Source organism: Gopherus flavomarginatus, chromosome 5, assembly GCF_025201925.1.
Source record: "Gopherus flavomarginatus isolate rGopFla2 chromosome 5, rGopFla2.mat.asm, whole genome shotgun sequence".
NCBI lineage: Eukaryota > Metazoa > Chordata > Testudines > Testudinidae > Gopherus > Gopherus flavomarginatus.
In genome coordinates, this window is record NC_066621.1 from 117093242 (window position 1) to 117107683 (window position 14442).

The 14442-nt window shown below is 48.2% G+C and overlaps 1 protein-coding gene across 1 annotated transcript; it reads right to left on the bottom strand.

Annotated features, from left to right (window-relative positions):
* Positions 1 to 1882: 1882 nt before the first annotated feature.
* Positions 1883 to 10184, bottom strand: PROX2 (prospero homeobox 2). Its single transcript, XM_050955785.1, has 4 exons — positions 7809 to 10184; positions 5264 to 5373; positions 3357 to 3551; positions 1883 to 2068 (listed from the first exon to the last, which is right to left on the bottom strand). Exons 1-4 carry the CDS (start codon positions 9298 to 9300, stop codon positions 1883 to 1885), a joined length of 1983 nt encoding a protein of 660 aa, XP_050811742.1. The 5' UTR covers positions 9301 to 10184.
* Positions 10185 to 14442: the final 4258 nt, after the last annotated feature.

Here is a 14442-nt window from a genome sequence, read left to right on the forward strand (position 1 = left end):
GATATTTGGGGCTTTTTCTTATATGGGCTCCTATTACCGCCCACCCGCTCCCGATTTTGCACACTTGCTGTCTGGTTACCCTATTTCTGGAAGAGAGACTCCATATCTCTTGGATTGCACATGACGCTCCTGGAAATGAGAGTGGTGGGTAGGGAAGTGTGCAATGACTTCAAGTCTTTATATGTTCCATACAAAAAGCTCTACTAGAAGATCATCAACTACACCTGTACATTGAATGAAATGGCTCACAGAGCTTTTCAGTATTATCCAGAATGCAGATCTGCATTATAGACTGTTGGGAGATAAGACCAGTAACCCTTGTTAGTATCTACGAAACTACTATATAGGTGTGTGTGGTGATGGAACAGGCCTTCCACTTGGCTTAGTAAGGGGTGCAAACATCCCAGCCTATTTCATCACAGAAAAGAGGAGTTATAGTTTGATTTGGAAAAAACAAGGATGCAGGACTGACAGACCCTAAATCATAACCATCTCAACAGTGCTGGCACAAGAGGGAACCAGGTGGTTTCTCCTCTTTTATCAGTTAGGAAGGTTAAATGTGGCACCAGGATCTTAAGGAATTTATGTCAACAGAAATACAAGTCAGTACAAAGAGAACTTGGAGCTTAATATCATAATTTCAGTGAGTTTCCACCACTAGGCAAGTGGCTGATCAAGGATGGCACTAAAAATAATATCAGTTGCATTCACGGCAACTGATCATGGGGCTCTGCTCTGATCAGCTGCTCAAACCTCCCTCCCTCTTCCACCCTCCCTGTCTCCTGCGACAGCAAAGGAGAGAATCATTGACTAGGGATCTCTTCTGCTATACTATTTCACAAATGCATGCTAAAAAGTATACTCAAATGGTTGGATCCAGCATGCAAAGGCTAGGAGGCGCTCTTACAGGAGGCAGCTGGGGAGCCAGGAAAGGGACCTGCATTCTCTGATGCTACCCACTTCCTCCATCCATTCCATTACGAGCTCCATTGTAGGAATTATTGTTTCTCATCTATCACATGGGCATGTTGATAGTCCTGTTGATATTTGATGCTAGTCCTGGGGCCTGAAATTTTGGAACTGATCATTGCAGTATTCAGAAGTTATCGTATTACCTCCAAACAGATGGTAAAACAGAAATGCTGTTGAGTGTAGGACCTCGCTTCACTTGGCCAAGAATTCACTGATCTTTATTAAGACCCTCCATCAGGGACCTCTGTGATTTATAAACAGGAATTATAGCCCTGTTTTACAGACGGGGACACCAAAGCACAGAGAAGGAAGGTGACTTGCCCAAGGTCACACAGCATGTTAGGGCAGCGCTAGGAATAGAACTTAGATCTTCCAGCCAGATGACGTAACCACCATCCTTCTTCCCTATAGGTCTAAGGCATGAGGCCTCACTTGCTTTGAGCTACAAACTAACACAGAGGGCCCCAAACTGTGGGGCGCACTCCCGTAGGGGGGTGTGAACAAACATTCGGGAGGACATGGCTGGGAGGCGGAGAGGAAGCGCCACCCAGCTCCACTCCTGGCCCCAGCTGCTGGCCCTGTACCAGGGGCTCCAGTCCCAGTCCCGAGCCCGGGGCTCTGCTCCCAGCGCCTAGCTGCCAGCCCCCTGAGGTAAAAAGTTTTGGGACCGCTGGAATAACGAATGACATAAAATACTGGCAGTTCAAGTATGTAATAGATAGACCTCTCCAGAGGGCAGGGCACGCTTCAGACCAGATTAGATACTGTCATAATAAATGGTGCTATTGCTGTTTTATACTAGTAACATTACCCACAATGTAGGCTAGGCCCAACAGCTACATAGCTCAGGCCAGCCTCTCTCTGATCAAGCTGCAGCATAACATAGTCTTAGGCCACTTCCCTTGCAGATTTAACTCTGGAGTAGTTCTTGGAGGCAGCAGGAAGATTTAAACATATCTGGGATGTCACTGTCCAGTTTTGAAATTATTTTGTAAATGGGTTTCTTCCAGGAGGGGTCAGAGTCCTTCCCTGCCCTGACAGCACTAAAGAACTCCCGCAAGGTCATGCTAGCAACCTCCAGGAAGCGATCTGGGACCTGCAGACAAAGAGAGAGGGAGACTTAGGAAGAGGATGGGAAGGGCTGCTGCACATTTTGCCAAACATTCACAAGGAGAGGGGGTTCTTCTGGCCTCCCCCCCGGCAGAGACAGATACTGGCAGCCTTCCCAACCTCCCCCAGGGGTGGATACCCAGCTCCCCAGCAACTGAACCTCTGTCCAGTCTCCCGTCCCAGACAAGTAGCCCAGCTGCTCATTCAGGTTAGCAGGGTGGTTGATTCCCCCAAATAACCTCCACTACTTTCCCATAGGTGCTTCTCAACCAGGATACAGTTTCATCCTCAGACAGCAAGGGCAGAGTTCTGCTGTAGTTCCTCCATTTAGGGGAGAAGATCTGTTAGTCGTGCCCTACAGGATGATGGGTGAGCACTCATAATGCTCCCACATAAGGACCCTGTGATTCAGCGCTAGGCGGACATACAGCTCAGACTGCCCCCTTTGAGTCGATGGTGATTCCCATGAGGGCCGTAAAATGGCAGGTTGTCCCAGAGTACATGAGGCACTGCCCAGAATCCAGCCCTTCACATCTCAGGGCAGTTAAAGCCTTTGCAAAGAAAGTCAGAGTTTCATCTGGGCACATGGGGGTGACAGGTCCCTCCTGAGACTTGGACACTTGGTGACCATGGAGATGGGCACTGGATAAGAATACAGATAATTGGATGGAGAAGTCTGATCAAGCAGAGCAAGCACAGGACTGGGAACCAGGAAGTCCCAATCTCTGCTGTGACATGACTCCCAGTGTGTGGCCTGGGGCAAGTCACTTACGCTCTCTGTATTTTGGATTCCCCATCTCTACAATGGGACTAATGCCTCACTCACATTCTTGGAAGCTGTGAGGAGAAATCCATCAATATTTGTAAAATGCTTTGAAGATGACAAGTGTGAAGTATGCATGGGCGGATTTCCCAGCAGCCTTTGCAAACAATGAGCTCTGCAGGTTTCCAGTGCCTGTGAAAATCAGCCCATAAATGACTTGCCTGCAGTTGTCTTTTTACTATCACGCCCCTAAGTCAAATGACTACAAGCAGCACTGAGCACAAACTCAGTTGACTCTGTTACATGTGCTAGTGATGCCAGAATTAAGGCTGTAGGCCCTTAGGCCTGGTTTTTCTATCCTTCGTAATTATCGTCAGAACTTGTTTTCCCCAATATCCCTTTGCTCTGTGATGGGAGCTAAGGGATGGCACTGATCCCAGCTTGCAGACCCGTTGGCTAGACGCACTCTGGGGCACCCCGAAGTTTCCATCCTGGCTGAGCACAGTCTTACCTCAAAGTCATTCCCCTTGTTATAGTGCATGTTGAGGGTCCTGAAGAGCTCAGAGTCCCGAGAAACCATCAGGTGTTTGGAATCTGTGACTTCCTCCAAGATGGCTTGTCGGGCAAACTTCTCCATCTGGATGTAGTAAAACTCACGGAAGTTGCTGAACCACTTGATGAGCTGGGAACTGATGCAGCGGTTGAACTGTGAAAGGACATGCACCAGAGGAGCAAGGAAGGGTTAAACATACCCCTATTCCCATTGGATGCCATGAAAAGGAACCAGATTTCAGCAAAGAAAATAAATGTAGAAATCTTAGACACCAAAAATGTGAAAGAACCCATTCCAGCTTCCTCAAAAACACAACCCCCACCGGGTTCACATGGGGAATGACTGGGTGAAATTCAGTGATCATCTGCCAACAGAAAAGGAAAGATTCTCCTTCTATTTTGCCTGTTTCCCCCCCGCCCCACACACACACTGCATAAGAATAGCTGAACTGCTGCCTTGCACCTGAGACCATGTAATCTATGCAGGGGTTCAATGTCGGAGGGGGCAGAATTAATCAGCAAGCTGGGAGGAGAGTACAGTCCTGGTACATATGTTACAGATGGTGCCCAGGAATCTTAGCCTGAACTTTCCTTTGACCCATCAGCCCTGGCAAAAGCATCCCATCTAGCTTGCCCCATGTCCTTTACACAGGGATGTGTATGTGCAGCAGGGGTAGCTGGTAAGGCTACAGAGGACCATCTGCATGCTCATGCCTACCGCAAGATTTTGACCATCCTTTCCTCTGTACTATCCGCTGCGCACACACACACTTTTTGAAGCAGCTGCTGTCCCTGCACCCACTCTATAGCTGACAAGGTGGGGAGAGCCCAATGAGAAGACAGTGCTGCTCCATAATCAGCCATAGGGGCTGCTAAAGCACATAGAGGACCTACAACATTGTGAGCTCATGCCCTCTAGCATAAGATAGTGTAACCCAGGGTATTAGGCCAGTAAGCAGTGTTGCCACCCTAGGCAATGTTTCATCAACTGGGCTACTTTTGAAAGGCCTCGATGACAATCTTGAATCTGCAACAGGCGGGTTTTTATGCTACAGTGCGACCCTGCAGTGCAGACTACAGAGGGGTGAATTGCAGCATGCACATAAGTTTGAAGAGGATTATGTTCATGCAAACTGGACACCTTTTAGTTCATATCCGCAGTGTCCATGAGGGGTGGGGGGTGGGGTATTTACATGCAGCATTTTTCTGCGAGCTGCAGTTCACATCTCCCTCCCTTCCCCCATTCACAAGACAAACTCGTAGAGCCCTGCTGCTCCCCAGTCCCTGTCTCTTTGCTGTCATCTGATGGCCATTTGAATGAGCAGATACTGAGGTGTATGCACAGCTGGACGAAGTCTGCCTCTCCCAGCCAGCAGAAGCCACGTGGCACATGCTCCTTGGGAACAGAGCCCTGCTGGCTGTGATAAAGCAGGGTTTCCTTTTGGCCAGGGTGACCAGATAGCAAGTGTGAAAAATGAGGACACTTTTTTTTTGAGGAGGGGGGTGTAGTTGCCTGTATTAGATGAAGCCCCTCAGATCCTGATGGTCCTGATAATTTCAGGACATCTGGTCACCCTACTTTTGGCTGTGGGATGGCTCCAATTGGGTGAGGAGGTAGCCAATAGAGGAGGCAGCAATGGGGGATAAACCCAGATGTGGCCCATGTGCAAGTGAGCAGCCACTGCCAGTGTTGCCAACCATGGTGATTTCTTTGAAATGGCAAAAATTGGAGCTTCTGGAAGCAAACTGTCATTTGGTGACTTTTGGGCTACTTTTCACATGTGATTGGCAAAAATGAGAGCTTTGAGGTTGGCAGCACTGCCAGCTCAACTTGGTTGGCAGCAGAGCTAGGTTAAGCAGCTGTACCTGGACATCAGGGAAGTAGGTTTTCAATAGAGTGGAGCTGGGGTAACGAGTGAAGAAGAACATCAGCTTGGCCTTCTTCAGGTGGCCAGGGGTCAGAGCCTCCTGGATTTACCCCAGAGTCAAGGAAAAACTGTTTCCTGTTTGCCTGCACATACAAATCATTGAATTTGCACAAGGCCAGACGCTCCTGAGGATGCCTCCAGCATGCCTGTCTACCTGTGATGTCTCCTCTGCACAGGCAACCCACTCTCTGCTCTATGGTAATGGAGTGATGAAAGAAGAGTGCTTCCTGAGGAATCCCCATCTGAGGGGGTCCTCTAATTATCTGACCCCAATTAAGACTCCACTAGTGAACACTTCTCCCCTTGACAGTCCCAGAAGAGTCGCAGCCAGCAGGACCCCCCACCCTGGCTGACAGTAATGTGGACATTTGTGAAAAATCTGTTTTCAGTGCCAGGATCATCTCACCACCAAGATTTAAGAGCTGGCCTGAGAATGAAATTGTGAGTCAGGAGCGCTTGGGTTCTATTCCCATCTCTGTCACCGACATCCTATCGGCCTGGGGAAAGTCACTCCACCTGTGTGTCTCAGTAGCCTCACATGTAAAATAAAGACATTGATACCATTTCCTCTACCTCAGAGGGGAGAGGGATAATATGTTAGTGTGTGTAAAGTGCTTTGGAATGTAATATATATAGGATTGCCAACTTTCTATTGCACAAAAACGTACACCCTTGCCCCCCCCTTCCCTGAAGCCCCACCTCTGCGCCACCCTTTCTTTGAGGCCCTGCCCCTGCTTGCTCCATCCCCTCCCCTCCGTTGCTCACTCTCCTCTACCCTCACTCACTTTCACCGGGATGGGGCAGGGGATTAGGGTGCAGGAGGGGAGTGAGGGCTCTGGCTGAGGGTGCGGGCTTTGGGGTGGGGCTGGGGATGAGGGGTTTGGGGCATGGGAGAGGGCTCCGGGCTGGGGCAGGGGGTTGTGGTGGTCAGGGCCAGCTCTAGCCATTTTGCTGCCCCAAGCACAGCGGCACGCCGCGGGAAGCGCTCTGCCACTCGCTGGTCCCGCGGCTCCGGTGGACCTTCTGCAGGCGTGCCTGCGGATGCTCCACCAGAGCTGCCTGCCGCCCTCCTGGCAACCGGCAGAGCGTCCGCCGCAGCATGCCGCCCCAAGCACGCGCTTGGCACGCTGGGGCCTGAAGCCGGCCCTGGTGGTGGTGAGAGTATGGGCTCTGGGCTGGGGGTGCGGGCTCTGGGGTGAGGCTGGGGATGAGGGGTTTGGCGTGCAGGAGTGGGCTCAGGGCTGGGGCAGGGGGTTGAGGAGGTGCAGGCTCCAGGAGGGAGTTTGGATGCAGGAAGGGAATCCAGGCTGGGGCAGTGGGTTGGGGTGTGGTGGGGTCAGGGCTCTGACTAGGGGTGTGGGCTCTGGGGTGGGGCCAGAGATGAAGGGTTTGGGCTGCAGGAGGGGGCTCAGGACTGGGGCAGGGGGTTGCAGGGGCGTGGGCTCTGGGAGGGAGTTTGGGTGCAGGAGGGGGTTTGTGGGGTGGGGCGTCCCGGCAGCGCTTACCACAGTTCCCAGGAAGCAGACGCCAGGTCCCTGCAGCCCTAGGTGCATAGACCGCCAGAGAGGCTCCACACACTGCCCTCACACCTGCAGGCACCAACCCTCAGCTCCCATTGGTCATAGTCCCTGGACAATGGGAGCTGCGGAGCTGGCACTTAGGGCAGGGTCAGCGTCCAGAGCCTCCCTGGCCTCCCTTGCACTTAGGGGCTGCAAGAACCTGGCAGCCACTTCTGGGAGCCATGTGGAGCTAGGGCAGGCAGGCAGCCTGCCTTAGCCCCAGCCCCTGCTGCGCTGCTGAAGGGACTTTTAATGACCCAGTCAGCAGTGCCAGCCAGAGCTGCCATGGTCCCTTTTTGACAGGCATTCCGGTCCAAAACCAGACGCCTGACAACCCTAATTTTGGATGTGCTGAGCATTGGCACCAAAATGGGCCTTTTGCTAGTCCACTGGACAGTTTTGCTGAAAATCAAATGTGTTCACTCTGGGTGGGAAAAAAGCTTCAGTCCACAGGCCTGTCGTGGGGAGCACTGATAACTAATGGGGTCACTCCTGGGGTCTGATGGGGGAGGGAGCTCTGGCAGGCTGAGAACTCAGTGTCTTCCCCAATGAGATCTCTCTGAGTCTTTCTCGTGAGCAATGTTAGGTAATAGCGCCACCTTTTGGTCAACCAGGAGTAACAAAAGTGAGCTCTGAATAGAGCTCAGTACAGCTCTCCTGAATGCAGACGAGGGAGCTTATGTGTTAGGCGTTCAGGAGGGTTCAGATCTGAGACAGCTGGTCTCTCCTCCCCAGGCCCCTCTGCCAGTGCCATGTGAAAGGGGAGCCTGATGACCTGCTTTCTCACAGTAGTACATGAAACCCTGTTAGCTAATCAGCCCCTGTACTATCTCTGATTCATGCATGTAGGTGAGAGGGCAACCTTAAGAGCAGCTACTCATGCTTGAGGCTCTGATGATCTTTAACGGTCACTAAAGGATATATGGACTGAGGAGAAGGGCATCCCATCCATCACAGTCTGCAGCTCTCCACATTCTGCCTTCCTGGCTGGAAGAAAAGCCAAACTTTCCATTTCAGCGGTGTTAAGGGACATTGGATATTGCTGGTGTCTCATGACTGATGACTTCAATTTGACTGCACTCCAAGGTAGATCTAGGGACTCTTGAGAAGACCTGTCTGGGGAACAGGCAATTCTATGAGAGCTGCTGTTCCAATGGCCATTTTGACTGTACTCTAGTAGCTGGCTAAGAATCTCTTTTTCTTGAACTTGAGAAGTCACGACCAAGGGGTGATTCATGTTAGGTACATGGCAGGATTTTCTAGCCATTCTTGAACTGATCGGGTGAACATGAAAGTCTGGACACTTATCCATGACTAGTGACAAGGCCTCTGTATGGGCTTCAGTCAGTGAGTTTACCAAATTTTGAGAGGAAGCCCCAGGAAGCCATTTTCTGATGGAATATTCCTCAGTGGCAAAATCCTCTCTTCTGCTGTCTGGTGCTGAGATTGGGAGGCTGTTGTACAGCTGAGCCAGATGGCCTGATGGCTTGGACAATACTTTTTTCAAAACCATGTCCACAGCCTGAGATACCACTGTGGCTAGTTCATGCTTTAATGTCTCAGAAAAGGTTCTTTCTTCAGAGGACAGTTCACCCAGATCCCCCATTCTCCTTTCTTCCTCTGACACTTTGTGGCCTTCCATCTCTGAGATGCTCCTCCAAAGAAGAGTTCTAAGTTGGTCACTGGTAGCAGCCTGATGGCTTTCATCTAGACTGTCTCCACACTTCCCCTTCAGTAAGTGCATAGTCTTCTCCATCCCTTTGTGGCTTTGATCTGAATCACTGAACTCATAAACCTGCAAGAATTTCTCTTGAAGCTGCCTCAGCTGCTGCTGCAAAACTTGAAGCTGTTCCTTCAGTTGGCGGCACTCTTCTGCCTTGGCGCTGTTCCTGCCTCTTCCTGCAAGCTGTGCTACATGTGGGCTTTGCTGCTGGGGAAGCTTCTGCTTTCTCTTGTTCTCCCTGTAGTTCTCGCTTCTTTTCTCCACAGGGCATTCTCTGTCTCTTGCTTCATTGGTACCGAGTGCGGTAGGGTTTGGTGAGAGGCTCATACCTCGGATAATGCTTTCCACTCTGGCTCTCTTAGCTCGTAAGTGTTCATTATAGAACTGGTCTGTGTCACCAAAACTGGAAATTGGAGTGTAACACAGAGGGGAGGCCAGGGTTGGTGTCCCTTCCTTAAAAGATGGGCAGTCCCTGGCTTCCTGGGGTGATTCTGTTGTCTGTGGGGAAGGGAAAAGGAAGTTTGGATCCAGTCCCCTGTTAGCAGTTGTCTGGCTGAGGAGTTGTGATATGATGGACACACTAGGGGAAGAGAACAACAAGTATCTTTGGAGACAGGGCTCTTCTTTCTGCCCACCTGAGTGTCCTGAACTCGAGCTATCCACATCCTGCTCAGAGACACAGCTCCCATTCATAGTTTTTTCCACTCTTGAAGATGAAGAGCTGACACTCAACAGCTGCCTCTCAGCAGTTGTTTTGATGATGGTACTTGTTATACAGGAACACCCTAGGACTTGGGGACTGCTGATGTGCCAGCTGTTTCTGAGAGCTGGAGCTGAGAAAAGAGCAAGAAATGTTACCCAGTGAGCTCTACTATGTCAGCTCTTCATTTTTGTGGGAACAGTTGTCCCTCACTGATTCCCTGTGATCGATTCCCTGTGACCTTCCTGCTCAGTGGTAACCACTTCACCCACCAGTGCTGAAAAGCCTCCAGCCAGTTAAAAACATTTGAACTTACCTGTTATACAATGCAGGACAGCACGAGCACACCTTCCTGGTGCTCGGGACAGTATGACGGCTCCCCATTCAATATATGATCATGCGTGGTTTGGGCCCACGTTCTCTCTGCAGTCATAGTATTTGCATCCCCAGGAACAGTGGAACTGTCAGCTACAGCAGGCAGAACTTTCTAAGCAGACAGCCTGTAGCTTTGGATTATCCTTCCATGAGAGGTTAAAAGGATCACATTGCTGCCTTCCTTGCTAGACTTTCCAATAAATAATATTAAATGTCTTAAACACCCTTCCCCACAATCCAGAGCAAGAGAATCCTAGACAATGTGTGCAACGTAAATGCCTAAAGAGAGACAGAAGACAGGTAGATAGACAGAACCGCAAAACAGCATTGATTAGACTACTTGGCAGACCCATGAAATTCTGTAAGGCACTCAGATACAGTGGTGATGAGCATAGTATATATACCCAGACAGATTTCAGATCCAAACTCTGTTTCAACCAAGCATCAGCCTTGGTAGAGGTTCTCTGAGGTGCCCTTAGCTCAAGAAGGGGAGCTCAGGGCGGTATCCTAGAAGTTCCTCAGCTTGAGGTGGGTGTTGTAAGAAGGTAGCACTTATGGATACGCTTCAGCTCAGACTGTCTTGTCTTTACTCGCATTGCAGAAAACCCCTTCTGAATCACTCTGAAAGGAGAAATCTGACTGCTCCTCTTGAGCCCCACATCTTTGTGTTCCAGTGCTCACTTGTGCTGTTGAATACATCCAGCATTCAGTGCATCTCTACATCTCACAAGGCTTTTCCACGTCTGAGGCTGTGGCAACTGAAGAATAGACATGTGCCTAATCTCTCTGTGGTGGCCTCACTACTCTTCCCAGGGTCTGGATACGTGAATACTGATGTTCAGAAAGTGACTCTCTGAGGATTTTACATGTCTTTGTACTATCATCCACATAGTGTAGGACAGGGGATTTTGCCTCTGCCTGAAACACACAGGTACCAGACATTACACTCAACTCAGTTTGAATAGCCAGCTCCTCAGTACACTCATTAGTAGCATATAAATATATCTGAGGCTGGGCACAGATGGTGCCTGGTTCTGCCAGCATTGGGCATCTGAATGCACCCACAGCTGAGCACAGCTGGTTCCTGAGTAAGATGACTGTCAGCACTGGGCACCCAGGCATACACACATTCAAGCAGGACTAGTGCTTGGGTAAGAAGGGTCTGACACACACCGACCCAGGTACCACTCAGCATCAGGCTCAGAAGAGCTGCAGAGCTGGCAGTGCTACCCAAAAGTTTCAGTGATCCAGAAGCAGTGACACTCTATAATGTTGCCTCCAGTTATCAATGTACATTAGAACTAAGGAGTTAAAACAATGCTTTGCATTTTATTTCTAGGAGCTTTTTTTTTTAAAAAAAGGAAAATGAAAGGAGTGGGGTAGGGAGGATTAGATGAGCAGAGCATAAGCCATGGACCTGGCAGTTAGGAGTATAAGAACTAACATACCAGATAAGAGCTTTGCTCCAACTAGTCAGTACCTTGTCTCTGACCATGGCCAGTACCAGATGCGTCAGAGGAAGATGCAAGAAACCTTGTAATGGACAATTACAGAATAACCCACCCATAGGGCTTTTTCCTTTTAACCCTCAATTCATGGCTGGATTGTATTCTGAACCAGGAGGGTTTATATTGTGATTATGTATCCCATAATGCTTTATGGGAATATGACATAACTGGAGTATGTTTTATGCTACATGTGTCATGTAACTTATCTCTGTAAAGGTTATGGTCTACTGAATCTATTCATCCTACTTGTACACATATATCATTTTTGTACTTGAAGTTATGAATATTGGCTGTATGCTTGCTTGATTTGGTCAGCTTCTTTAGAAAGGAATTTGCAGAGTTAAGTGCCCAATCAAGAAGCACTTAAAGAACAATGGATCTTGGAATGCTCCAATCCACATAAGAAGTCTTCCTGAGACGTTCAAGGTAGCATGTGAACCATGGCTGCTACCTGTAGTTCTGAGTCATGCATGGACATGTGACTTGCCCATGTGACTCCAAAACTCCATCTTGGAGCTAGACTTTGCATAGGAGTGAGGAGGGGGTCTCCACCCACAAGAGAAAGTCTATTTCAACCTCTGGCAGACACCTCCATTTGGTCTTCAGCTGGCTAAAGAGAGAGCTTCTCCACCCCCAAAGATACCTGAAAGAAACTGGAACAAAGGACAGTAACTACAGGGGGTGTGAGTGATTGTTGGACCCAGACTAGCAGGAGACTAGTCTGTAAAAATAAGCTTACTGGAACTGGTGAGGTGTTATTTGTATTAAGTTTCTTAGACATAGACTTGCGTATTCTATTTTATTTTACTTGGTAATTTACTTTGTTCTGTCTGTTACTACTTGAAACCACTTAAATCCTACTTTCTGTATTTAATAAAACCACTTTTTACTTATTAATTAACTCAGAGTATGTGTTAATAACTGGGGGTGGGGGCAAACAACTGTGCATATCTCTCTATCAGTGTTATAGAGGGGGAACAATTTATGAGTTTATCCTGTCTAAACTTTATACAGGGTAAGACGGATTTATTTGGGATTAGACCCCACTGGGAGTTGGGCATCTGAGTGTTAAAGACAAGAACACTTCTGTGAGCTGCTTTCAGTTAAGTCTGTATCTTTGGGGCAAGTAATTGAGACCCTGGGTCTTTGTTGAAGCAGACGGGCATGTCTGGCTCAGCAAGACAGGGTGCTGGGGTCCTGAGCTGGCAGGGAAAGCAGGGGCAGAAGTAGTCTTGGCACATCACTTGGCAGTTCCCAAAGGGGTTTCTGTGATCCAACCCGTCACATATATTACTTCTAACCATTTAAAAATAATATCTAATATGTCAGTAGCTGTTATTATTATCCTCGAAACATCTGATCCTTTTTGGAATAATGCTAAGGTCTTCTACTCAATGCTATCTTGGGGCAGTGAATCCCACAGGTTAATTATGGATTGTGTAAAATGTATGTCTAGTTTCCAGTTGGTTGCCTTTCAATTTCTCTGAACATCCCTTTGCTCTTATATTATGAGAAAGGGTAAATAGAAGTGCTGGATTTACCTTCTCTAAATCATGCATTATTTTGCACACCTCTAGCATATTGCCTCTCTAAATTGAACAGTCCTGTCTTTTCAATCTCTCTTTACTCTTTGCCACTCATCATTTTGCTCACCCGCCTCTGAACCCTTTCTACTTCTGCTATATCCCTTTGAGACAGGGTGACCAAAACTGAGTAGCGCTCCAGGGAAGGGCATACTATTGATTTATGTGCCATTCCTTTTGCAGCCTAACATTTTAGTTTGCTTTTTTAACTGCTACTGCACATTGAACAAACGCTTTATTAAGCTGCCCGCAATAACACATTGAGCTTTTTCCTGAGTGTTTACAGTAAATGTAGACCAGTGGTTCCCAAATTTTAACAGCCTGTGAATGCCTTTCACTAAAATGTCAAGTCTCGCGAACCCCCTCCTCGAAATGAATATTTCCAGGGATTTTCTCCTTTACCTGAGTATAAATTATAAAAACCATGATCTTGGAAATATAAAATTTGTTTTTATGACATACTTATCACACACTATTTATTAACAACTATCATTTATCATTACAGTATTTTTATTACATTATGAAAATGGCAACACTCTTCCAAGATCTCATGTTCATAGCTTGTATCACTTTTAATAAGCCTGCTATAAGACAAGGCTCCCATGTTTCATCAACGAGTATCAGATGTGAAACAGCATGAAGGTATTTAAAAAGCCAACTCAAAGAGTTCCTCCTACACAAGCATTCAGGTCTTGAGCAGTCCAGGCAAACAACGCATGTTACAACAAAGCTCAAACTTGTTCCTCATAATAATTTTAAAAGCAATACTAGCTGCCTATTTAATTTTAAAAACAGCAAAAAATATCCACCTCCTTTCTATTTCTTATAAGGAGTCTTGAAGTTTAAATCTCCTCAGTGTGATAGATATGCTTGCTTTGATCTGCTTAGTTCTTGGAAGTCCAGGGGCTCCAGGCTGCCAGCCCCGTGCTGTCCGAGATCCCTAGAGACAGCTCTGTCCAGCATTAGGGAATTTTTTCCCAAGAACCCCCGTAATATTTCGTGAACCCTCATGGGTTCACGAACCCCAGTTTGGGAACCACTGGTGTAGACCCTACCAGTATGGGAGAGTAATTCAGATCATTTCCTATGTGTCAAAAGTGAGTTTCATTTGTGATCATGCTACTCATTCACTCAGCTGTGTTAGGTTGCTCTGAAGTTTCTCGCTGTCTTCTCTAGATGTGACTAGCCTAAATATCTTAGGGGATGTCCACACTGGAGCCGGGATCGAGCCTGTCAGCCCAGGGAGACAGACTCGTGTTAGCTGGGCTCGAGCTAGCACGCTAAGAATTGCTGCAGAGGCTCAGGTAGCCAGCTGAGCTCAGACCCAGGGTAGCTGAAGCACCGCTAGGGTGTGTCTGTCTATCCAAGCAGGGAAACTCACTCCCCTCTGCAGTGGAGACACGCCCTTTGTGTTATCAGCAGATGTTGCCACTCCACTGTTCTCCCTCTTTTCCACAGCATTAATAAATATGTTCACCAACCCTCGAAGCCTTTTTGCCCTGCTAGAAATTTACCATTCAGTACTACTCTGTGGGCTTGTCTACACTACCTGCTGTACGGGGGGCAGCAATCAGTCCAGTGGGGGTTGGTTTATCGTGTCTAGTATAGGTGCGATAAATTGGCCTCTGAGCGCTCTCCTGTCGACTCCGGTACTCCACCAGAACAGGAA

Excerpts from the sequence above, each read along its gene's own strand:
- PROX2 (XM_050955785.1), bottom strand. The coding sequence starts at position 9,300 with ATGAATGGGAGCTGTGTCTCTGAGCAGGATGTGGATAGCTCGAGTTCA. Across the intron at positions 5,374-7,808 it reads GATGCCCTTCTCCTCAGTCC|AAATCCAGGAGGCTCTGACC; the intron begins ATATATCCTTTA and ends TGACTCTGGGGT. Across the intron at positions 3,552-5,263 it reads CCTACTTCCCTGATGTCCAG|TTCAACCGCTGCATCAGTTC; the intron begins GTACAGCTGCTT and ends GTCCTTTCACAG.